The sequence below is a fragment of the Camelina sativa genome, chromosome 17, assembly GCF_030686135.1.
Source record: "Camelina sativa cultivar CO46 ecotype springtype chromosome 17, ASM3068613v1".
In the NCBI taxonomy this organism is placed as follows: Eukaryota; Viridiplantae; Streptophyta; class Magnoliopsida; order Brassicales; family Brassicaceae; genus Camelina; species Camelina sativa.
In genome coordinates, this window is record NC_141896.1 from 8,666,964 (window position 1) to 8,692,266 (window position 25,303).

Here is a 25,303-nt window from a genome sequence, read left to right on the forward strand (position 1 = left end):
CACTACCAAATCTTTAATAGCTAGGGGGATATTTTATAGTATAAGAGAGACTGAAAACGTAACTCATAAATGATAACACTTCTCACGTACAAAGAATTTACTAAATACCACAATCGACCAATCAGTATATAATATCGTGAATGAAGATTCCTCGCTGTAGATCGATTTCTTTTCACAGTGATTTGAGTTTTGACTATGTTTGGTTAATAACTTAATATATATGAACGTTTTAAAGCCATCAATATATAGTTATATGCCATTTCCTTGTGTTCTGAAAATTGGTTTTTCGGCTTTGCTTGATATAGACTATATAGGGTTATTGTATATATAACTTGTATGATGATCGCAGCTTTTTCTTAAACCAGTTTTGGCATAATCATGGTTAGGTATGGTCACTCTTTTCTTTTCATCCTTTCGTCCTCTATCTACATTTATTTAATAGTATATCACAGCAAGCATGTTTGGTAGAACTTTGGTTTTATTAGTGGACTTTCATTTTTCAACCAAATAAAATCAAAGTTTAACGCAAATTGCACATAAGTCCAACATTACGAGGTAATATACATAATTTATGATTATGATCGAATATACTCAGGATCATCTACAATTTATTAACCCTGTACCATGGTTTTTTTTTACTTCGATAATTACTATATGCATGTTTTTTTACAATTTGTTTTTTTACCCTGACATCATTCTTTTTTTTTTTTTGCTAAAGTGCAAATATCATATATATGAAAGGTTTTACAACCTTTAATTTGATATTATTATAATATGTACTCTTTGATTTTCATTTTATTTTTCCTCTTCTTGTTATCTTATTCGATAATAATTTTTTTTTTTTACTTGTATTCTATTCGTCACCGTAAATTCTAAAATTCCCCCACATCATAGATATGTAGTTGCTAGCTAGGGTTTATGTGGATTGTGGAGAGTTAGGACGAGATGAGTCAGTGCATTGCTACTTTTGGTGTCGCCTTTGGCCGATGACGTGCTCAAGCATGATTATTATTACTTTTCGCACCGACCATATCTAAGTCCACGTTCATTTTACTTTCTTTAAAGAACGTACATAACTTTGTATGCTTTTGTTTTTAGACCTGCTTTTTTTGATCCTTTAATTTTGTTTGCTTCCATATTAAGAAATTTAAACTATATGGTTTTCTAAGCATTACACATGGAATATCGAACTTTAATACGCATGTAGCTATGTATATGAAATGATACATCTTTTTTTTTTTTTTGGTCAAACATGAAATGATACATCTAGTTAAATAGCTTTTTTATAATTAGAGATTTATGTTTGAACTCCATATATCAGATCTAATTGTTGGTCGAGACTACATCAGGTATACCAAAATAACATTCTTGTGATACCCAGTTATAGATGGATACCGTGTAATTGGAAGGCCTCCCCATCGATATATGGGCTGTTTACTTTCGGGGCATATGTATACGGCGTATATCTTAATGCTTACACATTCATGATTCATCCAATTAGTTTAATTTAAATTACGTTTTAAACCTTTAATTTGTTGAAAGAAAATGTTCTCTTTAAATATGCAACATCATGGTGGAATAATTCATTTTCTGTTGGGAAGAAAAGTGAAGATTTTATTGGGCAGTAGTACTGCGAAAAAAAAAAAACAAGAGCATGTTTATCTACTTTTTTAAAAAAATTTATAAATCTTTTGGACAAAAATAAATCCGTTTATTTAACATATATCATGAAAAAAATATACCTTAACACAACTAAAAAAATTGGATAGCTACGTACGTGGGCGAACAAGAAGAAAAAGTTACATAAAACATCAAAAAAGAAGATTAAAGAACAAAGCAATATTATGGGGGAAGTTGAAACGAATGTTTTAATGTAATGGACAAATAATATTTGATCCCTTGTAATAAGAAAAGTCCTTATTTGTCGATACTATTGAAACTGTTACAAATCCCAGCCAAACAAATGGACGTTTCACATAGACTCCGTCCATAACGCTCTTGAAATTTTCCTATTCAAAACCGTTTTAATTTTTCTTTTTTTTTTTTCCCTCAAGTCTCTAATATCAATTTCTCTCAAGTGATAATAGTAATGTTATGTGACTATGTGTGTTTGAGAATTTCTCTTTCTCTAACGTAAATCTATGGCAAGATCAAAAAAATATTAATTGATATTTAATCTCCTCGATCAAGTTAATGCGATTTTCTCTTTGTGGAATTTTATAATTATTGGTCTTCGTGGTTCAAAGAAGGAGAGTGATCAGATTTGTTTTGATTTGATGAGAAAATGGGAATAATCAGCACAATATTGGGTGCGATTGGTTTCGGATTTGGATCAACGATCGGAATTGTCATTGGTTACTACTTGTTCATCTATGTCCAGTCTACTGATGTTCAGGCATCTTCGAATCTTCTTAATTCTCGCATCTTTTTTTTCTTTTTTCTTTTTCAATCATCCATTTTGTCTGTTTATTACATTTTGTTTGATCCTCTCTTTGAATGCGACAAATCGTGTTAGATTTTTTTCCTTCGTTAGTTCATGTAATGGCCCATGATCCATGTACACATTATATCCCCAAAAAATCTGCATGCACGAAAATACAGACAATATCTTGCTTTGTTTGTCTCTTTTCAGTCCTTTTTGTGTGTGTGTGTGTGTGTGATTTGATCGATTGGGTTCTTAAACTATAAGGGAATATTCATATCTTAATAGTTTAATTTGTTTTTTTCCAAAAATTTTGAAGCTAAGATTTTGAGCATTTCTAATATTCTGCTTGGTTAGCCAAAGTTTAATGGTTAATTTGTTGACCTTATTTGTTTAATCTGTGGGTCAGGACCCTGAGATCAAGCCACTGGTGGAGTTAGATTCAGAGACTATAGCAAAAATGTTCCCTGAAATACCTTTGTGGGTGAAAAATCCTGATTTTGATCGTGTATGTTTCTCTACAACTTCATAATTTTCTTAATAAATTAATGCTAATATATATTATGGTATAGTTTGTAACAAAGTTTCTCTTTCTCTTTAAAGATTGACTGGCTTAACAAGCTCGTTGGCCATATGTGGCCTTACTTGGACAAGGTAAAGTCGTCTTCTTCTTAGCTTTCATTTTTTTTTTGTTTTTTTTTGGTCTTTGATCTTCAATAACTTGTGAAACAATGTTTCTTGTAATCAATGTATGTTTCAGGCGATTTGTAAGATGGCAAAGTCAATTGCAAAACCCATTATCGCCGAGCAAATTCCAAACTACAAAATTGATTCAGTTGAATTTGAAATGCTCACTTTGGGTTCATTACCACCAACTTTCCAAGGTTTCACCTTGTGTTACTCATAGATAACACATTCTTGTTCTCAAGATTGTTCTTCCGATATGTTTGTTTTTGATTCTCACTATCCTTTTGCAGGAATGAAAGTTTATGCAACTGATGACAAAGAAATCATCATGGAGTTGTCAGTGAAATGGGCAGGGAACCCTAATATCATTGTTGTAGCCAAAGCATTTGGGTTAAAAGCCACTGTTCAGGTAGTTGATTTGCTAGTTTATGCTACTCCAAGGATCACTCTGAAGCCTTTGGTTCCATCTTTCCCCTGTTTTGCCAACATATTTGTCTCTCTTATGGATAAGGTACAACCCAAAAAGGAGCAAAACTTTTTTTTGTATAATACCTTGCAAAACAAGAGAGTACTCTAACATGTGATTTCTTATGTAGCCACAAGTCGATTTTGGACTTAAGTTACTAGGTGCAGATGTAATGGCGATCCCTGGCTTATACCGATTTGTCCAGGTATGACTTTTTTTTAAGCTGATGTTGCTTTACCTTCCCATCTAAACAAACATTCTTGTTCAGACCTAAAACTCGGTTTTTTTGGAATCACTTCTTCTTGTAGGAACTCATTAGAGATCAGGTTGGAAACATGTACCTATGGCCAAAGACTTTAAATGTACAGATAATGGATCCTTCTAAGTAAGTTTTTTCTTCTTTTTTTTTTTTTTTTGTCAAATGTATCACTTCTGTTACTCTTACAATTTTTGCTAAATGTCACAATTTGCACTATCTGCAGAGCTATGAAGAAACCTGTTGGATTGCTTAGTGTGAAGGTCATAAAGGCAATAAAGCTTAAGAAGAAAGATCTATTGGGCGGATCAGACCCTTATGTGAAATTAACACTCTCTGGAGACAAGGTTCCTGGTAAAAAGACAGTTGTTAAACACAGTAATCTGAATCCTGAATGGAACGAAGAATTCGATTTAGTTGTCAAAGAGCCAGAGAGCCAAGAACTACAGCTCATTGTTTATGACTGGGAACAGGTAAAAAACCTCTTGGTAAAATATTAATTGGCTTCTTGCAGTAAATATCTCTGGAGATCATTTTGCATAATATAGTTGATATATTTCAGGTTGGTAAACATGATAAGATAGGAATGAATGTGATACCACTCAAAGACCTTACTCCTGAGGAGCCAAAACTCATGACACTTGAGCTCTTAAAATCAATGGAACCAAACGAGCCACCTAGCGAGAAATCGCGTGGACAGCTTGTTGTGGAGGTCGAATATAAACCCTTTAATGATGATGAGATTCCAGACAACATTGATGATCCAAACGCAGTAGAGAAAGCACCAGAAGGCACACCTTCTGGTGGTGGCTTGCTTGTAGTGATAGTTCATGAAGCAGAGGATCTAGAAGGCAAATATCACACAAATCCTTCTGTTAGGTTGCTATTCAGAGGAGAAGAGCGTAAAACAAAGGTATTAAAACTTCTCTTAAAACTCAAAATCAAAATTTGTGAGTAGACTGTAGACATATGAAGTTTGAGTGTTGAAACACATATGGATTTGGTTTGATTTTGCAGCGTGTGAAGAAAAACAGAGAACCGAGATGGGATGAAGATTTTCAGTTTCCATTAGATGAGCCTCCCATAAACGATAAGCTTCACGTTGAAGTCATAAGTTCTTCTTCAAGAATGGGTTTAATTCATCCCAAGGTCAGAAACAAAACCAGATCTCTTCTTGTTTAAAATCCTTATTAAAGATTGCAATCAAAATTAGAACTTTGAGTAAGAATTTAAGAACATTTTGATTGATATGATCAGGAAACTCTCGGTTACGTTGTGATAAATCTTGGTGATGTTGTGAGTAATCGGAGAATCAACGATAAGTATCATTTGATTGATTCCAAGAATGGTCGGATTCAGATTGAGCTTCAGTGGAGAACTTCTTCTTAGACTTTGAAAGGTTTTTGTTCTCTTAGGGTTCACGAAACAACACCTTTTCTTTGGCTTCCTTCCTATGTACGTAAAAATTTGTAGTTGCATTTTGGTATGACTGGAATTTTTAAGCATAATAGGCCTATCAAAACATAATGGGCCTCGTGTAAGCCTTTTATTCAGATGGGTTTCACAGAAATTACAGTTTTATTTCTTTTGACATATCTGATTTTTTTTTTTGGTCGTTTCTGATTTATTTTGCAGCTGACTGGATTATCGAAATAGTGATTACGTTTAATTTTTCTTTTTTCCTTTTTTTTTTTTTGTAAACAAAATTTCTTAGAGAATTCTGGTCAGTAATTAAATGGTTTCTAAAAACCAAAAAATATAAATTTTTGAAAAAGAAGTGGAGTTAGTTAAAAAGAAGAGAGATGGTCACTGGTTGGTGAATAGTTTGGTAAGCTACTAAAACTTAACTTCTTTATTGATATCATGATTTGGTTAAATCATCATACCTTCCCCGCTTTCTATTCCGTAATTACGCTTTCTCTAATGTCTATGATCTTATATATATCATTTTTGTTTTTTTCTTCTAGTTTCACCACATGTATGTTTTTGTTGTTGTATTAGAAAAAAAGAAAGAAATTTGAACAAATTACAACACTCATTTGATAATATAATATATGTAGCCTACATAATGTAGGTATTATGTACTTCTAAATTTCAAAACTAAACTCAGTAGGCATACTCAAACATATGTTTCGTTTTTTTTTTATATGCTTGGACTGAAAAAGTTAAAGATAACACATGATACCCAATTAGCGACTAAATTATGAATCATCAAATTTGACAATAATTAAAACAAGCCTACCATCTGGTGTGATTATGATTAGGTGATGCGACAATCAGTGACGTGGTGGATCATTATTGGTTAATTTAGTTAGAGTTGGGCACGTCCCATTGGACCTCTAGTCACCTATGTTTCGTAATCCGAAAGGGAATCGTAAAGAGAAAATATTTAGGAATCGTGCCGGCACGTTCTTGATTGAGTGAGAGTTGCTAAATCCAATAATTATGGATTTCATCATCATGCCTCTCCGTATTTTGCTATGCTATAAAAGTCTCTCTCGTATCTCATCATCTTTTCTCTTATTGCTATACTTATAAAGTCGAAAGTCTACCTTAGCTCTTAGATCATTTGAATTTACCTCCCTTCATATTAATATCAGTATTTAACAGAGATTTAGGATATATATGGCAGTTGTAGAAGTTGTGAATGGGAGTCTTAAACACGTAATACCGAGATTGGAATTTGTTAAGCTAAACAAAATTTGTCATTTTTGAGACGTTAAAATATATCACCAACTACTACTTGGTACGTTAATATAAATTTATCGAAAAATGGTTAAAGTAAGATAGATAACAACTTTAGTTGTTGTGATAATGGTGAATTGACAAACTCCTATAGCTAGAATACCTGATCTATGTTGTTGTTGTTGTTTTGGTAGGTGTCAAGAGGATTAGCAACTTAATTTACCAAAATGATTGGTCTGCGACTCTGCGGTTAAAATAAATAAAACTTCAATAACACAAAAATATATGGTTTTGGTTAAGTCGTCTCATGCAAAAAAAATTAACCATAGAGTTTATGATGCTCAACTCGGAAGACACCTATCATACCACTAGCTAGTCTCAAACTTGCAATGTTTTATTAGGACATGAAACATCAACAAAAACTATAAAATGAGATGTGTTGTTATATAAGGTGACTTAAGATCTAAGTACAAATATTGTAAATTACTACAAATTAAACAAAGAGATAGATAATACAAAAAAAACATTCATGACATTTGTATTTTTCTTTATAAAAAAACGCACAGATCTTCATTTCAAAATTCAAAAATCCGTGACATAAAAGAAAGGAGAGATATTCAAATTTGAAAAGAGAAAGAATAAATGAAAAAAAAAAAAAGTAATAATAAATTTAAAATAATAAGGGGGGAGTGAGTGTATATGATAAGGGAGGTGTTGTTGTTGTTGGTTTGGTGTATGTAGTACTCTTAGCTGTCTCCTTTTCCCCTCAAGAGTTGTTGTTGTTATATTGTATAGAGAGAGTCCCCCGCCTCGTCCTCCTCCTCCTATAGGCTCAACTCAACTCATCTTCTCTCAAAGTCATCAATCAATCAATCAACCGCCAAAACTATCTTCTTTCTTCTTTCTTCTCCTCTCTCTCTCTCTCTCTCTCACATCGATTTTTGAATTTGGAGGATTTTCATCACAAGCTTTGTGAGCGAGAAATGTCGAGGAATTGAGGAGTCAAAACTCAAAAGCAACAAAGAAAGGGGATCGATCTTGCGGCGGAGATGAGCGCGTCAAGGTTCATAAAGTGTGTGACCGTCGGAGATGGTGCCGTCGGAAAAACCTGCATGCTCATTTCTTATACTAGCAACACTTTCCCTACTGTATGTATATCCCTCCCTCTCTCGATCTCTCTTTTGTTTCTAATTTCTATCTTTGTTTTGAGCTCGTCGTCGCAATACTAGATTATAGTAGTGAATCTCGAAGAAGCTTATTGGAATATGGATGATTCACAAGTTATATAATCTAAAAATTCACCATGTTTTTGTTTGCAAATTGAATTCAAATTTGGTGTAGACTGCTGCAATTTCGGTCTTCTCATACAGAATTCAAATATCATGTCTTCTGTTACGACTTACCAACTGTATACTACAAAATTGATCAATTTTCTCTTTACAACTTTGTGCGCTGATTCTGAGAATTTGGCTTCTTTATATGTTTGAACATTTTGAAAATCTAGGCCGGCCATAGTATTGATCCTTTGTTTGTGATTGGTTTTTGCAGGATTATGTTCCAACTGTTTTCGACAACTTCAGTGCTAATGTGGTTGTTGATGGCAACACTGTCAATCTTGGATTGTGGGATACAGCCGGTAATTCATTCTTTTTCAATACTAGTTTCTTCGTCACTCTTTAGGGTTCTTGACTTAGTTTTGTGTGTTTTTCGGCTTCTCCCAAAACAGGTCAAGAAGACTACAACAGGTTACGACCTCTGAGTTACCGTGGTGCTGATGTTTTCATTCTTGCTTTCTCTCTCATTAGCAAGGCTAGCTATGAGAATATTGCCAAGAAGGTCTTTCCCTCTTTTTTTTTATTTTCTAATTATCCAATATATAACTAACTTGTCATGAGTGAATTCATCTGATTTTTTTTTATTCTTTGTATTCTCCTCTTCTTTCAGTGGATTCCTGAGCTCAGGCATTATGCTCCCGGTGTTCCCATTATCCTCGTTGGAACTAAACTCGGTAACTTTTTAACTCTTTCCTGACTTGAACTCAGAATAATCATGCTATATTTGTTCTGACTAGTTATGTTCATGCTAATCTTTCGACTCCAACAAAGTTTTTCATACAAATTCAGTATGGTTATTAGAGATTTTTGAATTCTGGTATTTGCAGACCTTCGAGATGACAAGCAATTCTTCATAGATCATCCAGGTGCAGTGCCAATTACTACGAGTCAGGTACTTACTTCATTTCTTAAACGGATAGTCTCACCATGATTGGTTTGGTTGGTTGATGGATTATTGTCTAACGCTGTTATGACTGATGCAGGGAGAGGAACTGAAGAAACTGATTGGATCTGCTGTCTACATTGAATGTAGTTCTAAGACACAGCAGGTATACCTAACAAATTGCTTGTCTCCGTTGTTTACTGTTTGCATAGATTCTTGTTAAGAGACTGACATTGTTTTTTTCCTTTTGGGGTTTCTGCAGAATGTGAAGGCAGTGTTTGATGCAGCCATAAAAGTGGTGCTTCAGCCACCAAAGCAGAAAAAGAAGAAAAAGAACAAGAATCGATGCGTGTTCTTGTGATAAAAACAATCACTAAGACTAGGTAAAACAACTAAAAAAAGGAAGAAGAAGAAGATGATTTCAACTATTTGATTCGTCCCCAATTTAATATGATAGCTTCGACTTGAAGGGAGACATTTCGGGTAGCTTTTTGTATAGTTGCTAAAACGAGCTATATTGTTTGTGTCTTTTACTCTTTGCTGGTGAATCATTTGAGTTCACAGAGTAAGAGATGGTGTGTTCTACGCTTGTTATGTAGACTAATCTCTCTTTCTTTCTCTCTTTTGTTCTTGATGGGGATCATTTTGTATTAACATATGAATCTAATTACCATTGCCTTTTGTTTTCAAGCTGTTCTGTTATATATATGCACTTCTGATTTAGATTTATGATTGGGATCTTTCCAGCTGGATGATCAACTAGAATGAAGCAACTGGGCACCTCGTTATGCCAACTTATCAATACCTAACTGCTTTCAAGCGATCCCATTGTAATGGTTGCTCAGGCTGCACAGTTAACTGAGCCGGCTGTAATTTAACCAATAGCTTCCAGCTGTAGAAATTTATGTAGCAGATTATTTAAGTCGAAAATATAATCTATTATTAGTTTCAAAATTACAGAGATCTTGAAGTATTATATAGATCACTGTGATTGTTACAATTAGTTATGTACAAGCGAAGGGCTAAGGCTAAGCTCTAGTCATAACAGCTGAGAAAGACAACAAAACAATTTGGGAACTAAAACGGTACTGTATATGGTAATGAAAAAATTCCGACTTCAGGCAAAAACCGAGCTCTAGGAAAAGAAGAACAATCTTCTCCTGAAGTCTGCAAGTTCATGATCATGTCTTCATCACTCTTGATAGAAGCTTTGGTAGAACCTTGCCGACTTGTTCCAAAAAGCCAGTCATCGCTGTTGCTATTATCCTCCTCCAACGACAGACAAGGAGGAACCCCATCAAACAATGAATTGTACCGAGATTCTTTGCTCTGCTTATGTTTCTTTCTCTTCTTTGACTCAGAAGAAATTGTAATCTTGTCACTCTCAACTGCGGTTGAGAGCAGATTCACATCATGGTCGCATGTCTTTGGAACAGAGACAGAACTTGGTATCTCGATGGGTCTCTCAGTCCCTGAAGTGGAGCAAACACGATCCTCTTGAGGTACAACCTCAGCTTCTTTTGGTTTCCTCAAAACAAAACGTAACCGGAGTGGGTTACCAGCTACAGGCGTAGCTGCAAATCATCAAATGTAACAATTTCAACAAGGCAAGAATCAGAAAACTGATCAATCAAGAAGACCAAGAAGAGAAAAATCACAAACCTTTGATTTGACTCTCAACAACAGCAGGAGAAGTTTCCCTGCTTCTCTTCTTACTGTTCTGACTACCATCAGACAAATAACCAATCTGATGAAGCTGCTCATGTTCTTCTGTCAAACAACTCTTCTCAAGCTGTTCAGACTCGTCCGAGACTTGCTTGACTGGGATATATAGTTTAAGGGACTTCTTCTCATTCTCTACTTTCTTTTCTTTCTTATCTTTCGTTTTCTCCTTCTTCTCTTTCTTTTCTTTCTTATCTTTCGTTTTCTCCTTCTTCTCTTTCCGATGCACCTTTTGAGAGACTATTTGTCTTTCGATCTTTATAATCCATCAGAATAAAGCATTTAGACTAGAGGAAGGATTTATCAGGTAACAACCAGATACCCATATACGTGGGTAACATTATTCATTCATTCAATCATAAAACAAACAAAACGTTAACAAGTCAAAACACATATCTACAACACGTCTTTATAGTTGACTATACGATTCAAAGACCAAAACCAGACGACATACATGTTTACACGATATCGATACATAATAATAGGGAATTCAATAAGCTAAATCATGAATTGTCTATAGAGTAAATTCATAGATCTATATGACTACAGTTATAACAAATCAGACTGCAACCTAACCATTGAACTACAAAGAGGATATTAACATCATCAGGAAAATTATAAATCCCGACCGAACATAGAAAAGCTATGTTCAGACGAGAACTGAAGACGGTGCGAATCAATCACAAGAACTTGAGTGCTCGACGAACCTTAGTCGATTCGACCAAGTTCTGACTGTTCGCCCAGTTCCTCGCATACACAGGCGGTGGGGTTGTGAAATAACGCGACATCTTTTTTTTTGTTTCTTTGTTCTTTCTTTCTCTCTCTCTCAGATCAAATCTAATAACGGACAAGAAAAACAGACAGGAAGTAATCGAATTCGGACAGAACTAATCGAACCTAAGGTACGGTTCCAGATCCACGCGTACGGAACCTTCTTTGTGGCGCGTAATCAAATCGAAATCGAAGCGGGCGTAGACGCAGAAGAGAACCCTAATTTTTTTTTTTTTGCCTTCGACGAGAGAGAGAAGATGATAAAACCAATTGCGGTTGAGAAAATAATGGGTGAGGGGTAAGGTTCTATTTAAAGACGCGTGAAACACTCAGATCCGCCGACTCGGCCTATGCTTACGTTTTTTTGTGAAGAATCAATGTGAAAACCCTAATTTTTTTTTAAGGGCTATTCCCGTCATTATCTTCTCCGTGAAGCTCGGTCCGAGATTGCTACGTCATCTGAAAGCCCCCCTTTTTTATTATCCTTTGCGTCTTTCTTACTCCTAAAATTATTATTGGGCTTAACAAACTTAAAAGCCCAATCATCTCTTCCTAAGCCCAAAATAACTTATGAGTCTTCTAATCCGACTTGGTATCTCGACAGTTGTAGAGAAAGAAAAAAAACCGCTAGAAGAATCATCATCAATCACGCGTTAAACCATATCTTACTTCCAATCAACGGTTCGTCGTAACGCCACGTGTATTCAAATTACAATATTACGAAAGTTCGCGACACATACAATACTTCCCGTACCAAATATTCCCTTGACTCGATCTGTCTTTCATCTTCTTCTTCGTCGTCATCGTTTCCTCCTTTTCCGATCGAACCATCGCCGACGTTAACCCAAATCACCGATTCAACGATGCAACAGGGAGATTACAATTCGTACTATCACAACCAGTACTCTCAATTTCAAAACCCTACCCCAAATCCTATTCCTAATCCTAATCCCAATCCCTCTCCGCCGGCGCCAACAGCCGCTGCTCCCACCGATCTTTCTCGGAACACGTACGCATCAGCGCCACCGTTCACCGGCGGTTACGGTTCCAACGATTACTCTAACTATTCACAGAATTACACTCCGTATGGGCAAAACTCTTCTGATCATCATGTCCCTCCTTCAGCTCCTTCCTTCACTCCACCATCACAACCGCCTCCTCCTCCTTCTCCTCCGTCCGTAAACCCTAATTCCTATTCTAAGTTCAACCAACCGCCTCCTCCCACGGTTCATCCACCACCTCTATCATCATACGGATCATTTGATTCCACTGCTCCATATCAGCAATCATCCACCACGCCACCGACGTATTACTCACCGTATGATCAGCATCAGACCTCTGGCTATTCTCATGCGCCTGCGCCGAATCCTAACCCTGCGCCTTACTTATCAACCGCACACTCTGCACCTCCATACACAGGCGGAGGATCATCCCTACCTCCTTCGTATGAGAAACCGTACGACAAGCCTGTGAAGTTTGATCAATCTGGTTATGGCGGTTACGAGCGGAGCAGATCGGATTTAGGATCTGATCTATATGGGAAACGATCTGATAGCGGAGGTTATCCCTCTTTTGATGATTCTTCTTCATATGGTGATGGCGTTTATGCTTATGAAGGAGGCAAAGTTGAGCCATACGGTTCTCGCGGAACTGCGCCGAAATCGTCCAATTCGACCTTGTTCGATGATTATGGACGATCCATTAGCTTCTCTTCAGGGAGAGATTCTTCTGTTAGCTCGAATTCTGCTAAGATCGTGAGAGCTGTACCCAAGGCTGATGTACAGGAAGATTCCACTGGTGGTGTTCAGAAGTTTCGTGTCAAATTGTTGGCTGAGACTTACGGACAAACCACAACAGATGTTCTTTGCCAGGTAATTCAAGTTTCCTTAATCTTGCTAAACTCAATGAATATGATCACTTACACCGATGTGAGAATTATGTAGACTCGTACTCATATTGCTACTAAGTTGAATGGAACAAATACTTGTTTACTCTGCTTTTAGTTAAAGCTTATGGGGTTTTTGTTACCTAAACTAATCAGCTACCTGATTTTGTGCTAGCAGATTGGTTTAGATGGTCTCCGTATGCTTGATCCAAGTACTAGCCGAACTTTGAGGATATATCCTCTTGAGAACATCACAAGATGCGAGGTGATACACGATTTATTTTCTTCTTTAAGACTTAATTTGTTCCGTTTTCGTGAGTGGAAGGCTTATATCGATTTTAAAATATCTTTCTATCAGAAACTAGATTCTTCTATTCTGGCTTTCTGGTCGAAGACTCCGGTAGACTTTGATGCTAAACGTATCAGACTGCAATCAAATAGTTATACCACCAACACCCTTCTGGACACTGTGACAGCTGCAATGTTTCAGGTATTTATACTACTTAGTTTATATTTTTCTAAACTCTATGTGTCAATTCTATTATGATTTCCTTTCACTAATTTGATGTTCTTCTGTTGGTGGGTTTTAGGCCAAGGAGATTGGGGGAAGTAGCAGGCCTCCTGCCTCTGGAAAACTGGTTGAACAATCTGCTGAGAAGAAAAAAGGATTGGGTGATTGGATGAACATTATAAAGCCTGTAAACGAGGAGAAAGATCATTGGGTATGGTTATTTTTTTTTTTATTTTGTTGGAAAAAAACATAACTCTCTTTTAGTGAAAGTAAAAGGCTAGGGTAGTTAGTTCTGGTGATCAGTTGCATCCTTATTCTTATTGTACTTGCTTTGGTGTGGTTATATTGTTCTCACTCTATGTTATTTTTGCTGTCAGGTCCCTGATGAAGCTGTATCTAAGTGCACATCATGTGGGTCAGATTTCGGTGCATTTATACGAAGGGTATTATTTTCCCGCAATCTTACAATCTTATTTAAGTTCTTGACCATGTTGGAACTGACAAACCTTGTGGATTTTATATTTTATATTTCAGCACCACTGCAGAAACTGTGGTGACGTCTTCTGTGACAAGTGTACTCAAGGCAGGATTGCTCTCACTGCTGAGGAGAATGCTCCCCAAGTCCGTGTTTGTGACCGGTGCATGGTATGCTTATCCATCTGTTCATTTTTATTTTAGTTGTGGAATCATGTTCCATGAATTCGTGCGAATGTGTTGATCTAGCTTTATCATGGCGAACCTTGGTCATTTGTTCTGGTTAAAAGAGAATCTGTATTGGTATCTTGTCTTTTATGCCTTTCAGTTCAAAAAGTCTCACTGCTCATGTGAATCTGTTTCTGGATGTGCAGGCAGAAGTGTCACAAAGGTTGAGTAATGCCAAGGAATCCGCTAGCAGGAACGCGAACGCGCAGAGCCATGAAGACCTCGCTAGGAAGTTACAGGTGGGCTAATCTTCCTGGGTTCTTTATAAGTTTAAAGATTTATAAGTTGAGTTAATATCTGGCGCAAAGTGTATAGTTGTTTTCTGATGGCGGATATGTTTGATACAGGAGGAAATGGAGAGAAACCGCAAGTCTTCATCTGGTAATTCACCACATACTTCATGCTTTTGGTAATCGTTTCTGGTATTTTATGGTTACTGACAATGATAGGAATGATCATAACAGGTTCGAGGGAAGGATCCGGAAGGCGGATGAAAGAAGTAGCTTGTCCAACATGCACAGTGCACTTACAGGTTAGATCCTTAGTCTTTCTTTGTATGATATTGGGACTTGTCGGTGTGTATGATCATCTTGCAAATACATTGACGGAATATAATAGTTAGATGAATTTTGATGTCTTACCATGCATCTATGAGCTCTCTTTATCTGACATAATTGTAGGACTCACCTGTTAAGTTTCTTTATTCATAGAGGCGAGGATAAAACTGTTACTCATGCGAGCCCTACTATTAAGCAGCTAGGTTTATGTGACTATTAATATTTGATCATGGAGATTGTCGCTTAATCTTGTGAACAGTTAGTTCATGCAAGTTGGAAATTTGACGTTGGCTTGTTTGTAGAGTCTCCTTATAATCATCTATCTATGCGATTATGAGAGTATTGCCATTTAAATTTCAGGTCCAGGTTCCAATCTCAGGATCAGAGACCATCGAGTGCGGAGTTTGCCAAAACCCTTTCCTCGTTAGCGCGCATTGATCTTCCAACCCACTTTTTTTTGCTTGACATATTATATATCAATTAAAATTATGGGATTTGGTCATTTGGTTATTGAATTGTGTTGGATCACACCAAAATAAGTTCTTGTCCTGTCTCATGTGGATGTTGTTTCCCCTTTGTGTGTATATGAAAGTCTTTTGAGTGATGAACTATATGTACGCTGTTGTCTCCCTGATGACTGATTGAATTTACTTATCAGACCTCCAATGTCATTACTCGGTGCTTCAATTTCTCTGACCACTCACATGTATAGTCCAGTCAGTTCGTCATTCATTATCCATTTTACTACCATGATATGAAATTATGGTGGTGATCATGGTGGCACCGTGGAAATGAATTAAGTGCTACAAAGAGTCCATAATTCTTAATTTGATATTTGTAAGATGGTGGTTTTTTCGTGGGTAATTTCAAGTTTAAAATTTTGGATCGGAGCAACAGTAAGAAACTCTACTCCTTTTACAATAATGAAACTGCGCGGATCACACTGGACACTGCAACAGAGCTGTTGTACTTTCAGTTTCAGCATGCATTGTCAATCCATTTCCCACAAACTCAATAAGTATTTTGACAAGGTTCATTTCCTGTTTCAAGTTGACCTGGTCTTCTTGCATTGTATTGGCAGATCCTCTGTTTGGGATCAATAAGTGCTACAATGGTGTAATTAAACTTTCAAGCTTTCCTTCCCATATTCAATTCATTAGATTAGGTTAAGTACTGTCAAACGTTTCAAAAACTCAATACTTGTTCTTCCTCAGGCTCGTGTTTGTACTTGTTCGAGTTGTTTTTGATAGAAACTGTGTTCTTATAGTTTAGCTAGTATTATGAATTGAGAATGAAAGTAGTTAGTGGATTACTGAATTTAAGGAAAGTTCAAAGTGTGTGAATGAGAAGAAGCCTTGAGAGACAAGTTTCTTCTTATAACCATCTAAACCACATGCTTCTGTCCGCTTTTTTTTTTTCTTTTCTTTCCGAGTAAAAACACTTTGGCTACTTAAATTTCACAACTCCTTTTTTTTTCTTTTTCTTCTTATCAGACATTAAGCTCATATAGCGAATATGTTGCAAGATATTGTGGTTTCCTGTTCTTGTTCTTTTTCTAGTTCGAAACTATCTCGATGTGTTTTGTTTATCTCACTATTTTATACCTTCTTCTTGGCAATGCATACTTCAGCATATCGCTTACAGCGTGTTCCAGATCGAGGACCTGCCCCTGCACCAAAGCCAAAGCTAGGTCTAAGTCCAGGGCCAGCCCCTGAACCAGCGCCACCTAAGGCACATAACATGACGTTTCCGGCGATCTTTGCCTTTGGGGATTCGATCTTAGACACAGGAAATAACGATTACATTTTGACATTGATCAAAGCTGATTTTCTCCCCTATGGCATGAATTTTCCAGATGGAGTTCCCACCGGTAGATTTTGCAACGGCAAAATCCCATCTGACTTTATAGGTTGACTTGCGCCCTTGTCTTTTATCATCATATCATGATGAGACTAAACATATCAACTATATATACATACAAAAACTATTCATGCTTCTATATCTAATTAACTAGACAATTTCGTTGAAGATAATAGAGCTTTTGCATGTATATTCTCGATCTTACGAGAGTTGGTTTTTCTTTTTCTGAAAATTTACAGCGGATTATTTAGGAATAAAACCAGTTGTACCGGCATATTTGAGACCGGGACTGGCCAAGGAAGATCTCCTCACTGGTGTATCCTTTGCTTCCGGTGGTTCTGGCTTCGATCCTTTGACACCTATCGTAGTAGTAATAACGTCAATTCTTTGGTTTTTGAAACTGTTATCTCCTTCATTTATTAATATTTCCATTTGATTTGATTTGGTTTTAAACGTGTTATCAATGTTATTTATATGTAGAGTGCAATACCTATGTCAAAGCAATTGACATACTTTCAAGAATACATAGAGAAAGTGAAAGGCTTTGTGGGAAAAGAGAAAGCTGAGCACATAATATCTCAAGGCCTAGCCATTGTGGTAGCGGGCAGCGACGATTTGGCCAATACCTATTATGGTGAACATTTAGAAGAATTCTTGTATGACATCGATTCATATACCACTTTTATGGCTAACTCTGCTACAAGTTTTGCTATGGTACGTGAAACTAATCCTCTGATCCAATTTTTGACATGAACTAGTAAATAAATCCTAATGAATATGAGTTTAAATATATTGGCAGCAACTTTATGAATCAGGAGCAAGAAAAATAGGATTCATTGGTATTTCTCCCATCGGGTGTATACCGATACAGAGAACCTCAAGAGGAGGACTTAAAAGAAAATGTGCTAAAGAACTAAACTTTGCAGCTCAGCTTTTTAATTCCAAACTCTCCACAAGTTTGAATGCATTGGCTAAAACCTTGCAAAACACCACGTTGGTGTATATTGACATCTATGCTTCTTTCGATGATATGATTCAAAACCCCCAAAAATATGGTAATGCTCAACTGCTGACTCTACAATGGTTTTTTTTTTTGTGAGAATGGTTTTGAGATTAAGGGTTTTTTTCTTTTGAATTTTTGCTGCAGGATTTGATGAGATTGGTAGAGGATGTTGCGGGACGGGGCTATTTGAATTAGGTCCGCTTTGCAATAAATTTACATCACTTCTTTGCAAGAATGTGTCTTCATTTATGTTTTGGGACTCTTACCATCCAACTGAAAGAGCATATAAGATCTTAAGCCAAAAGTTTGTAGAGAATGACATGGGACCTTTCTATGAAAATAAATAAATGTAAATTATAAACTTATCTAATGGTGTTTTAGATAGCATTTGGCCAAGCAAAAGTAATTTAAATATACCTCATTTAATTTGGATTGATGTATTAAAACCTGATTATTATACAAATAGATTGACATGCATGGAGTTGGTTTCCTAAAGATTGATTTGATATTATGTGTCTTCTACAATAATCGGACGAATAGAACCCATAAAGAATTTTAAAAAGAGTGTAAAATGCTGTTATGTTGTGTGATGAATTTGACCGAATCAACACATCTTCGTCTTGTTTCAATTGATCCAATCCATCTCATTCCAACAAAGAGGGAGAGAAAAAAATGATTAGTGGAAAGTGGAAACAAAATTTTAACTAAAATATAATTAAGTTATGTGATATTAACGAAAGTAAAAGAAAAGCTTTTCTTATAGAAAACCAATCCACTAGGAACTCCTCACCCTCCGAGACAGTCGCACTGTACATGCATCAGCCTTTGGAGTTGAGTTACAAAATTTTGTGGGAAGCTGTTTATATACATATTATGTAGCCATATATAAACCCTAATTACTCTAATATTCTAACTAGTTACCCTGCCATCTGATGAACTTTTGTTGTTTAAGTCAAAGATAGTGAAGATTTAATAGAGTTTCTTTCTCATGAGTTTCTATGGATTCAGAAGTCACGAGAGATGCTAGGAAGAGTTGTAACTGGAGACCGAATATAAGGGAGGTCTCAAATTGTGTGATGACAGAAGCCTTGAGACACATGCAACTTGAAAAAGGCCACATAAATCGCATGTCCTGATATACGTATTAATTAATGCATTATGCATATATATACATACGCACGCACACATATTGACATGAGCCATGACAGTGGCAAACACTTGAATGAAAAGTGTTATTTTTACTACTTGTAGTAAAACCATGACGCGATCTTCCTTGGTTTCATATTCGAGAATATCTCGTTGTATTTTCTTTCTCTTATCCTTTTGTATCTTCTTCTTGACAACGACCAATGCTCAAGTCATGCACAGACGGCTCTGGCCTTGGCCAATGTGGCCTCGGTATCCACAGCCGTGGCCGATGTATCCACCAGCATTTGACCCATTACCGAAGTCTTCCCCACCACCTAGCCCATCATCAAAACCTGTCTCACCACCAGGACCATCTCCATGCCCACCAACTCCACCAAAGCCTCAACCCAAACCACCACCAGCACCTAGCCCATCTGCATGCCCACCACCAGCACCTAGCCCATCTGCATGCCCACCACCAGCACCTAAGCCCCAACCAAAGCCACCACCAGCATGCCCACCAACACCACCTAAACCAGCACCAAAGCCAGCGCCACCACCAGCATGCCCACCAACACCACCTAAACCAGCACCAAAGCCAGCGCCACCACCAGCATGCCCACCAACACCACCTAAACCAGCACCAAAGCCAGCGCCACCACCAGCACCAAAGCCAGCGCCACCACCAGCACCAAAGCCAGCGCCACCAGCTCCAACGAATAAGCCACCACCTGCCCCAGCTCCAAAACCTATCCCAAAACCACCACCTGCCCCAACGCCAAAACCTGCCCCGTCACCACCTAAGCCAGAAAACAAAACCATACCGGCCGTGTTTTTCTTTGGGGATTCGGTCTTCGACACAGGAAACAACAATAACCGAGACACAAAGATGAAAAGTAATTATCGTCCCTATGGTATGGATTTCAAATTCGGAGTTGCCACTGGTAGATTCAGCAATGGAAGGGTTGCTTCCGATTATCTAGGTTTGTACTCTCTCCCTCTCTCCATCATTTTCTTTGAAAACATGATGAAAAAAAAAGTAAACCCAATCTCAAATTCTTATAGTTACATTTTTTTTTTTTTGGTTTCCCCTAATCCCAAATAGCCAAATATCTTGGAGTAAAAGAAATCGTACCGGCATATTTCGATTCGAAAACACAACCAAACGATCTTCTTACGGGAGTCTCTTTTGCCTCGGGTGGTGCTGGCTACAACCCTGTGACGTCTGAATCAGCGGTAAGTTCGAATCACTTTAATTTTATCATCATTATTATTATATGATTTATTATATATTGCAACCATAATCATTCATTCGATTTATTTAAATCAGAAAGCAATACCAATGCTCGACCAATTGACATATTTCCAAGACTACATAGAGAAAGTAAATAAGGTAGTAAGACAAGAGAAGACTGGAGAAGTGTTGGCAGGTTTAGAGAAGACCAATCAGATAATATCCAAAGGAGTAGCAATTGTCGTCGCGGGAAGCAATGATTTGGTCATTACATATTTTGGAAGCGGTGCTCAACGACTCAAAAAAGACATCGACTCTTATACCACCGTCATTGCTGATTCTGCCGCCAGTTTCGTTTTGGTACGTATAGCTTCTTATATATCCTCCTATACTATGCTTTTCTAACTTCATAATTTTTTTTACGTCCAAACATTATTTAATTTGAGAAATTACCTTTTTTTTAAAAAGATCTAGGGTCTTAAACTATTGGCTTACAAGCCTACATATGTATGTATAAAAGATTACGTCATTTTGGGTATATTATGTGACTCGATTATCAAAGACAAAAATGATATTTCGTAAATAAGATAATGTAAATGTATAAATTGGGCATGCAGCAATTGTATGGATATGGAGCAAGACGTATAGGAGTGATCGGAGCACCACCACTTGGATGTGTACCATCACAACTACTAAAGAAAAAGAAAAAATGCAACGAAGAGCTTAATTATGCTGCTCAGCTTTTCAACTCTAAACTCATCCTGATCTTGGGTCAACTGTCAAAAACGCTACCAAATTCTACATTGGTTTATATGGACATCTACACTGTCTTCAGTCAGATGCTAGAAACTCCCGGGGATTATGGTAAGTAGTTCATTGTGACAATTCATATAATTTAACGCTATAGCTATTTACAATATACGATCATGCATGCATATTATTTTTTTTAAATATTTGCATGCAGGATTTGAAGAGGTAAAGAAACCGTGTTGCAAAACAGGATTATTGAGCGGAGGTGCCCTCTGCAAAAAATCTACATCGAAAATATGTCCCAATACATCTTCTTATTTGTTTTGGGACGGTATGCATCCTACTCAAAGAGCTTATGAAACTATAAACAAAGCACTTGTAAACGAATATGGTTATATTTTATCTAAATAATAACTATATTTATTTTTACATTATTTAGCTCATACGAGAATGTAATGATGTAGAATACATGAGCCGTTTCTGTGACTAATTAATAATGTCGTTAAGAAAACAACATTTGAGATAGTACTATGTAAGATTTTTCTTTTGTGTTAAATGAATCCTTATCCAGTCATGTTTGTGATGTAATGGCTAAATAAGTTTTAGTCTGTAATTCTGAGTTCTTGATTTTTTGAGCAAAAGTAAATTTTAGAATATGATAGAGTTTCTTAAGAGAGCTGTGTGCGACTTCATCAATTGGGTTTGTGTCTACGACTTTACGCTGATAGACAAACGCTTTTGCATATAAGCTGGTAAAAATCTGAAATCATAGCGATCAAAATACTAAATAAGTTCATTCGAAAATGGCATTTTAGATCTTTGAGAAGTTGAAACCAAATCCGAAGCAAACTAAAATTAATTTCGAAAGTTTAAAAGTTATAACATGATAAAAAAAAAGAAAATCAAAGAAATGCTCGCGCAGTTAAAGCTAAATATTAGGAGGTTCGAAAATGTGTGATCAAAAAGAGAATAACTTATTTCACACTCGGTCACGTACATCGCATGTCCGAGACAATGTATTTACTATTTTTATCATTTGATTTTCAGACAAAATTTCGTTTACTTTTACATTATTTCGGATATCCAAAATTTTGTCATTATGACGTAAAAATAAAAGATGAATCATAGTATTATATATCGATACTAAGATAATATAATATAATGAATCAATTATGGTTCTATTTGAGATATATATGTTCAACTATAGTTTCTTTCTCAGGAGATTTGAGTAAACCATATATGGATGGGGCGTGAGAGAATTAAGTTCGATTGGCAACTGGTTTACACTTACGTAGGTAGACTGTTTTGGTTTAACAAAAAAAAAGAAGCAATACTGCTTTGGATCCTAACTAATCCTCATAACGTGTGATAAAAGAAACCTTATGACATACGCAACTTAGACACGGCACAAAAATCGCATGTCCAAATAGAGATTAAGATGTACACTGTTACACATATACAGAATTAATGACATCGTTAGTGGTATAAACACATGCAAATTAGAATCGTTGGTACATTTTTTTCATCTACAAATTAATATTGTTAGGGAATTATAGGCATAGAACCATGAAACAACATAGGCTGATTTATTCCAGATTAATTGGATGTGTCTTCTTTCTTTTATTATCATTTTGTTTTTGTATCTTCTTCTTGACCACCACCCATTCCCAAGTGATCCACCACCGACGTCTACGGCCATGGCCACTGCCAGAATCAGGGCCAGGCCCACCACCAGACCCATATCCGTCACCACCGCATAACAAAACCACACCGGCAGTGTTCTTTTTTGGGGATTCGATCATAGATACGGGAAATAATAATAATCTAACAACAGAAATGAGGTGTAATTTTCCTCCATATGGTATGGATTTTCCATCCGGAGTCGCCACCGGTAGATTCAGCAATGGCAAGGTTGCTTCCGATTATATATGTTCGTATACTCTCTCTCTTTCTAATTTCTCTTCTTATATTGTGTCGACCTTGACCTAATATGTATTCTATTTTTTCTTTTCTTTTTCATAACATACATTACGCTAATATGTATGTTAATTTCATTATTCAATTAAGACAAAATATTTGTTAGTTTCTTAAGTGAATAGAACTTACTCGATCCAAAAACAGAAATTGTATATTACGTATGATTTTGTTTTGATACTATCATAATTAAACGTTAACTGTAGACAAAATTTAAAGACGAAAAATGAGTTGTGTGTTTTGCAGTTAAAAAAAAATATGATTTGATTCTAATCTTGTAGCCGAATATTTGGGAGTAAAACCAATAGTGCCGGCATATTTTGACCCCAATGTACAACTTGAAGACCTTCTCACCGGTGTATCATTTGCTTCAGGTGGTAGTGGCTATAACCCTTTGACACCCAAAATATCAGTAAGATGCAAATAAGTCTCCTCTAGATTATATATCTCAACTTTTATCCTAATCATCTGGGCAAAAATATAATCAGAGAGTAAAGTCAATGTTGGACCAGTTGACATATTTTCAACGACATATCACGAGAGTAAAGAGGTTAATAGGGAAAGAGAAGACCGATCAACTTTTAGCCAAGGGCTTATCCGTTGTGGTCGCAGGCAGCAACGATTTGGTTATTACATACTACGGTCAAGGTGCTCAATGGCTCAAAGACGATATTAACTACTATACTTCAAAGATGGCTAATTCTGCCGCAAGTTTTGTTATGGTACGTACCTCACATATATACATGCTTTCAATCTTTCATCCATCTTTTTTTCTTTCTAGAGTTCATAAATTATACCAAAATTTTCGTACAATTACTTTATCCCCAAACTAATAAGAATAAGACAATTGACACCAACAACAACAACAAAAAACAGGATTTGAAAATGACATTATTTGGTAATATGAAAATACTGCGAAGTGAACACTATCATAATACCACAATTTTTAAGCAATAACTCAATAAATTTAATTTTAAAAGTGACATATGTGAAAATAAATTTAATAAAGTAAGTCACAATTAATGTTTAATATATAATGATGTACATACGTAAGGTATAAGCCGGAAAAAATATGGTGTATGTACATAAAGCTAACAATCTTGGTAAATTTCCCTTTCAAGACATTGCTTTGCGGGCACCAACGTAAATAAATTAATAACAATAACCTATGTACATGGATACAATTGAACAGCAATTATATGAATATGGAGCAAGACAAATAGCAGTGCTAGGAACACCACCACTTGGATGCGTGCCATTACAAAGAACTCTAAAAGGAGGTCTTCGTAGAGATTGTGCTCAAGATATCAACTATGCTTCTCAGCTCTTCAACGCCAAACTCTCCATCACTTTGGACGAATTAGCAAAAACCCTACCAAATTCCAATATCATTTACATTGACATATACTCTGCTTTCAGTCACATCATAGAAAATTCAGCCGATTATGGTAAATATTGACTTTTTATATTAGTAGTACTTTCATGAGATCATGTTTATATAACTCTTGAGTTGAGAATTAATGCAGGGTTTGAAGAAGTAAAGAAAGGTTGTTGTGGAACTGGATTTGTGGAAGCAGGTCCACTTTGCAATCGATTCACTCCATTTCTGTGCTCCAATGTTTCTGCTTACATGTTTTGGGATGGTTTCCATCCAACCCAACGATTCTATAAAATCTTAACCAAGATACTTTTTGAGAAATACATCCACAATTTAAATTGAGTAGTGAGTGACTTACATTAATTGTTTGTTTTTCTTTAAGCTCACGTAGTAATAATACAATGCATAATTTATTGTAAGTATATTGAACCCATGATCATTAATTGATGTTAAGAGAAAAAATTTCATCACTCCTCACATGGTTTGAAAGATCAATCCATCATTATCTATATACAATATGATACTAACAAGCAAGCATCTCGAAGTGCACATCAACAATAAGATAAACCTCGTGTAGTACATTTCTATCACTGTTTACGTGGTTGCAAAGATCAAATCCAAATCAATCAGTTCATTTGATGGATAGCTATTTTACGGTACAGCTGTTTATATAACGATTATCTTTATTTTTATTTTTTTACGTCTAGATATAATGATTATCTAGAAGACTCTGTAACTTATAGTATGTCTTAATCGTAGCTTCTTTTTTCTTTCTTTTTTTGTTTGTAGCTCTGACGTAATCAACCATATAACATGAAGTATAACCACATTATATATGCTTCAATGGACATATTCTCGTGGGTGTCAAATCAGTCTAACAATTGAATACAAACTGAGTGGTAAGACTTGATTTGCTGGATTAGCTAAATATATAACGAGTCTAACGATGGAAGGGAAGAGTACTGCTCTTTAACCACAAGAAAATAAACAAGTTTCATACCATTATTTAAGGGACTCCATGAACTCTCTCAACTAGGCCTTCACCTGTGAATAACACGTTAGAGTAAATTAAGGTTTTATTTATTAAATTAAAAA

General features: G+C 36.1%; 7 protein-coding genes across 9 annotated transcripts; 6 read left to right on the forward strand and 1 right to left on the reverse strand.

Moving 5' to 3' along the window:
• Window positions 1-1,974: 1,974 nt before the first annotated feature.
• Window positions 1,975-5,426, forward strand: SYTB (Calcium-dependent lipid-binding (CaLB domain) family protein). The gene is made up of 11 exons (XM_010478936.2): window positions 1,975-2,395; window positions 2,832-2,930; window positions 3,026-3,076; window positions 3,183-3,306; window positions 3,400-3,620; window positions 3,706-3,780; window positions 3,884-3,960; window positions 4,058-4,304; window positions 4,394-4,744; window positions 4,849-4,980; window positions 5,089-5,426. The coding sequence occupies exons 1-11, from the start codon at window positions 2,285-2,287 to the stop codon at window positions 5,218-5,220; spliced, it is 1,620 nt and encodes a 539-aa protein (XP_010477238.2). The 5' UTR covers window positions 1,975-2,284; the 3' UTR covers window positions 5,221-5,426.
• A 1,591-nt stretch (window positions 5,427-7,017) lies between these two features.
• Window positions 7,018-9,423, forward strand: LOC104756362 (rac-like GTP-binding protein ARAC5). The gene is made up of 7 exons (XM_010478937.3): window positions 7,018-7,664; window positions 8,065-8,152; window positions 8,243-8,352; window positions 8,461-8,524; window positions 8,678-8,742; window positions 8,834-8,899; window positions 8,996-9,423. The coding sequence occupies exons 1-7, from the start codon at window positions 7,566-7,568 to the stop codon at window positions 9,092-9,094; spliced, it is 591 nt and encodes a 196-aa protein (XP_010477239.1). The 5' UTR covers window positions 7,018-7,565; the 3' UTR covers window positions 9,095-9,423.
• Window positions 9,424-9,650: 227 nt separating this feature from the next.
• On the reverse strand, window positions 9,651-11,582 carry LOC104756364 (DNA ligase-like protein). Its single transcript, XM_010478938.2, has 3 exons — window positions 11,163-11,582; window positions 10,396-10,711; window positions 9,651-10,307 (listed from the first exon to the last, which is right to left on the reverse strand). Exons 1-3 carry the CDS (start codon window positions 11,241-11,243, stop codon window positions 9,811-9,813), a joined length of 894 nt encoding a protein of 297 aa, XP_010477240.2. The 5' UTR covers window positions 11,244-11,582; the 3' UTR covers window positions 9,651-9,810.
• Window positions 11,583-11,834: 252 nt separating this feature from the next.
• LOC104759304 (protein FREE1-like) lies at window positions 11,835-15,568 on the forward strand. Its single transcript, XM_087494292.1, has 10 exons — window positions 11,835-13,097; window positions 13,290-13,376; window positions 13,470-13,601; window positions 13,702-13,833; window positions 14,000-14,065; window positions 14,157-14,267; window positions 14,471-14,563; window positions 14,672-14,705; window positions 14,789-14,856; window positions 15,242-15,568. Exons 1-10 carry the CDS (start codon window positions 12,090-12,092, stop codon window positions 15,317-15,319), a joined length of 1,809 nt encoding a protein of 602 aa, XP_087350418.1. The 5' UTR covers window positions 11,835-12,089; the 3' UTR covers window positions 15,320-15,568.
• Window positions 15,569-16,282: 714 nt separating this feature from the next.
• On the forward strand, window positions 16,283-18,109 carry LOC104778795 (GDSL esterase/lipase At1g20120). Its single transcript, XM_010503231.2, has 5 exons — window positions 16,283-16,790; window positions 16,981-17,111; window positions 17,222-17,455; window positions 17,541-17,796; window positions 17,889-18,109. Exons 1-5 carry the CDS (start codon window positions 16,397-16,399, stop codon window positions 18,089-18,091), a joined length of 1,218 nt encoding a protein of 405 aa, XP_010501533.2. The 5' UTR covers window positions 16,283-16,396; the 3' UTR covers window positions 18,092-18,109.
• A 798-nt stretch (window positions 18,110-18,907) lies between these two features.
• LOC104756367 (anther-specific proline-rich protein APG) lies at window positions 18,908-21,430 on the forward strand. The gene is made up of 5 exons (XM_010478942.2): window positions 18,908-19,855; window positions 19,978-20,108; window positions 20,203-20,466; window positions 20,724-20,970; window positions 21,071-21,430. The coding sequence occupies exons 1-5, from the start codon at window positions 18,967-18,969 to the stop codon at window positions 21,265-21,267; spliced, it is 1,728 nt and encodes a 575-aa protein (XP_010477244.2). The 5' UTR covers window positions 18,908-18,966; the 3' UTR covers window positions 21,268-21,430.
• Window positions 21,431-22,322: 892 nt separating this feature from the next.
• On the forward strand, window positions 22,323-24,678 carry LOC104756368 (GDSL-like Lipase/Acylhydrolase superfamily protein). 3 transcript variants are annotated; one of them, XM_010478943.3, is made up of 5 exons: window positions 22,323-22,786; window positions 23,112-23,242; window positions 23,319-23,552; window positions 24,023-24,278; window positions 24,357-24,678. In XM_010478943.3, the coding sequence occupies exons 1-5, from the start codon at window positions 22,423-22,425 to the stop codon at window positions 24,548-24,550; spliced, it is 1,179 nt and encodes a 392-aa protein (XP_010477245.1). In that variant the 5' UTR covers window positions 22,323-22,422; the 3' UTR covers window positions 24,551-24,678. The 3 variants fall into 3 exon arrangements, with proteins under 3 accessions (XP_010477245.1, XP_087351573.1, XP_087351574.1); XM_087495447.1 differs by having other exon boundaries at window positions 22,329-22,786; window positions 23,205-23,242; XM_087495448.1 differs by having other exon boundaries at window positions 22,744-22,786; window positions 23,112-23,204.
• The last annotated feature ends 625 nt before the right edge of the window (window positions 24,679-25,303 follow it).

Bases quoted from the DNA above. Each gene is read 5' to 3' on its own strand.
- LOC104756364 (XM_010478938.2), bottom strand. From the start codon at position 11,243: ATGTCGCGTTATTTCACAACCCCACCGCCTGTGTATGCGAGGAACTGG. The intron at 10,712-11,162 runs GTTCGTCGAGCA...TGGATTATAAAG, and splicing joins ACTTGGTCGAATCGACTAAG to ATCGAAAGACAAATAGTCTC. The intron at 10,308-10,395 runs GTTTGTGATTTT...GATGATTTGCAG, and splicing joins TGTTGAGAGTCAAATCAAAG to CTACGCCTGTAGCTGGTAAC.
- LOC104756362 (XM_010478937.3), top strand. From the start codon at position 7,566: ATGAGCGCGTCAAGGTTCATAAAGTGTGTGACCGTCGGAGATGGTGCC. The intron at 7,665-8,064 runs GTATGTATATCC...TGGTTTTTGCAG, and splicing joins CTAGCAACACTTTCCCTACT to GATTATGTTCCAACTGTTTT. The intron at 8,353-8,460 runs GTCTTTCCCTCT...CTCTTCTTTCAG, and splicing joins ATGAGAATATTGCCAAGAAG to TGGATTCCTGAGCTCAGGCA.
- LOC104756368 (XM_010478943.3), top strand. From the start codon at position 22,423: ATGAAACAACATAGGCTGATTTATTCCAGATTAATTGGATGTGTCTTC. The intron at 23,243-23,318 runs GTAAGATGCAAA...AAATATAATCAG, and splicing joins CTTTGACACCCAAAATATCA to AGAGTAAAGTCAATGTTGGA. The intron at 23,553-24,022 runs GTACGTACCTCA...ACAATTGAACAG, and splicing joins CTGCCGCAAGTTTTGTTATG to CAATTATATGAATATGGAGC.
- LOC104759304 (XM_087494292.1), top strand. From the start codon at position 12,090: ATGCAACAGGGAGATTACAATTCGTACTATCACAACCAGTACTCTCAA. The intron at 13,834-13,999 runs GTATGGTTATTT...TTTTGCTGTCAG, and splicing joins ACGAGGAGAAAGATCATTGG to GTCCCTGATGAAGCTGTATC. The intron at 14,268-14,470 runs GTATGCTTATCC...CTGGATGTGCAG, and splicing joins GTGTTTGTGACCGGTGCATG to GCAGAAGTGTCACAAAGGTT.
- SYTB (XM_010478936.2), top strand. From the start codon at position 2,285: ATGGGAATAATCAGCACAATATTGGGTGCGATTGGTTTCGGATTTGGA. The intron at 3,077-3,182 runs GTAAAGTCGTCT...TGTATGTTTCAG, and splicing joins TGTGGCCTTACTTGGACAAG to GCGATTTGTAAGATGGCAAA. The intron at 3,307-3,399 runs GTTTCACCTTGT...ATCCTTTTGCAG, and splicing joins ATTACCACCAACTTTCCAAG to GAATGAAAGTTTATGCAACT.
- LOC104756367 (XM_010478942.2), top strand. From the start codon at position 18,967: ATGAAAAGTGTTATTTTTACTACTTGTAGTAAAACCATGACGCGATCT. The intron at 19,856-19,977 runs GTTTGTACTCTC...AATCCCAAATAG, and splicing joins GGTTGCTTCCGATTATCTAG to CCAAATATCTTGGAGTAAAA. The intron at 20,109-20,202 runs GTAAGTTCGAAT...TATTTAAATCAG, and splicing joins CTGTGACGTCTGAATCAGCG to AAAGCAATACCAATGCTCGA.
- LOC104778795 (XM_010503231.2), top strand. From the start codon at position 16,397: ATGTTGCAAGATATTGTGGTTTCCTGTTCTTGTTCTTTTTCTAGTTCG. The intron at 16,791-16,980 runs GTTGACTTGCGC...GAAAATTTACAG, and splicing joins AATCCCATCTGACTTTATAG to CGGATTATTTAGGAATAAAA. The intron at 17,456-17,540 runs GTACGTGAAACT...ATATATTGGCAG, and splicing joins CTGCTACAAGTTTTGCTATG to CAACTTTATGAATCAGGAGC.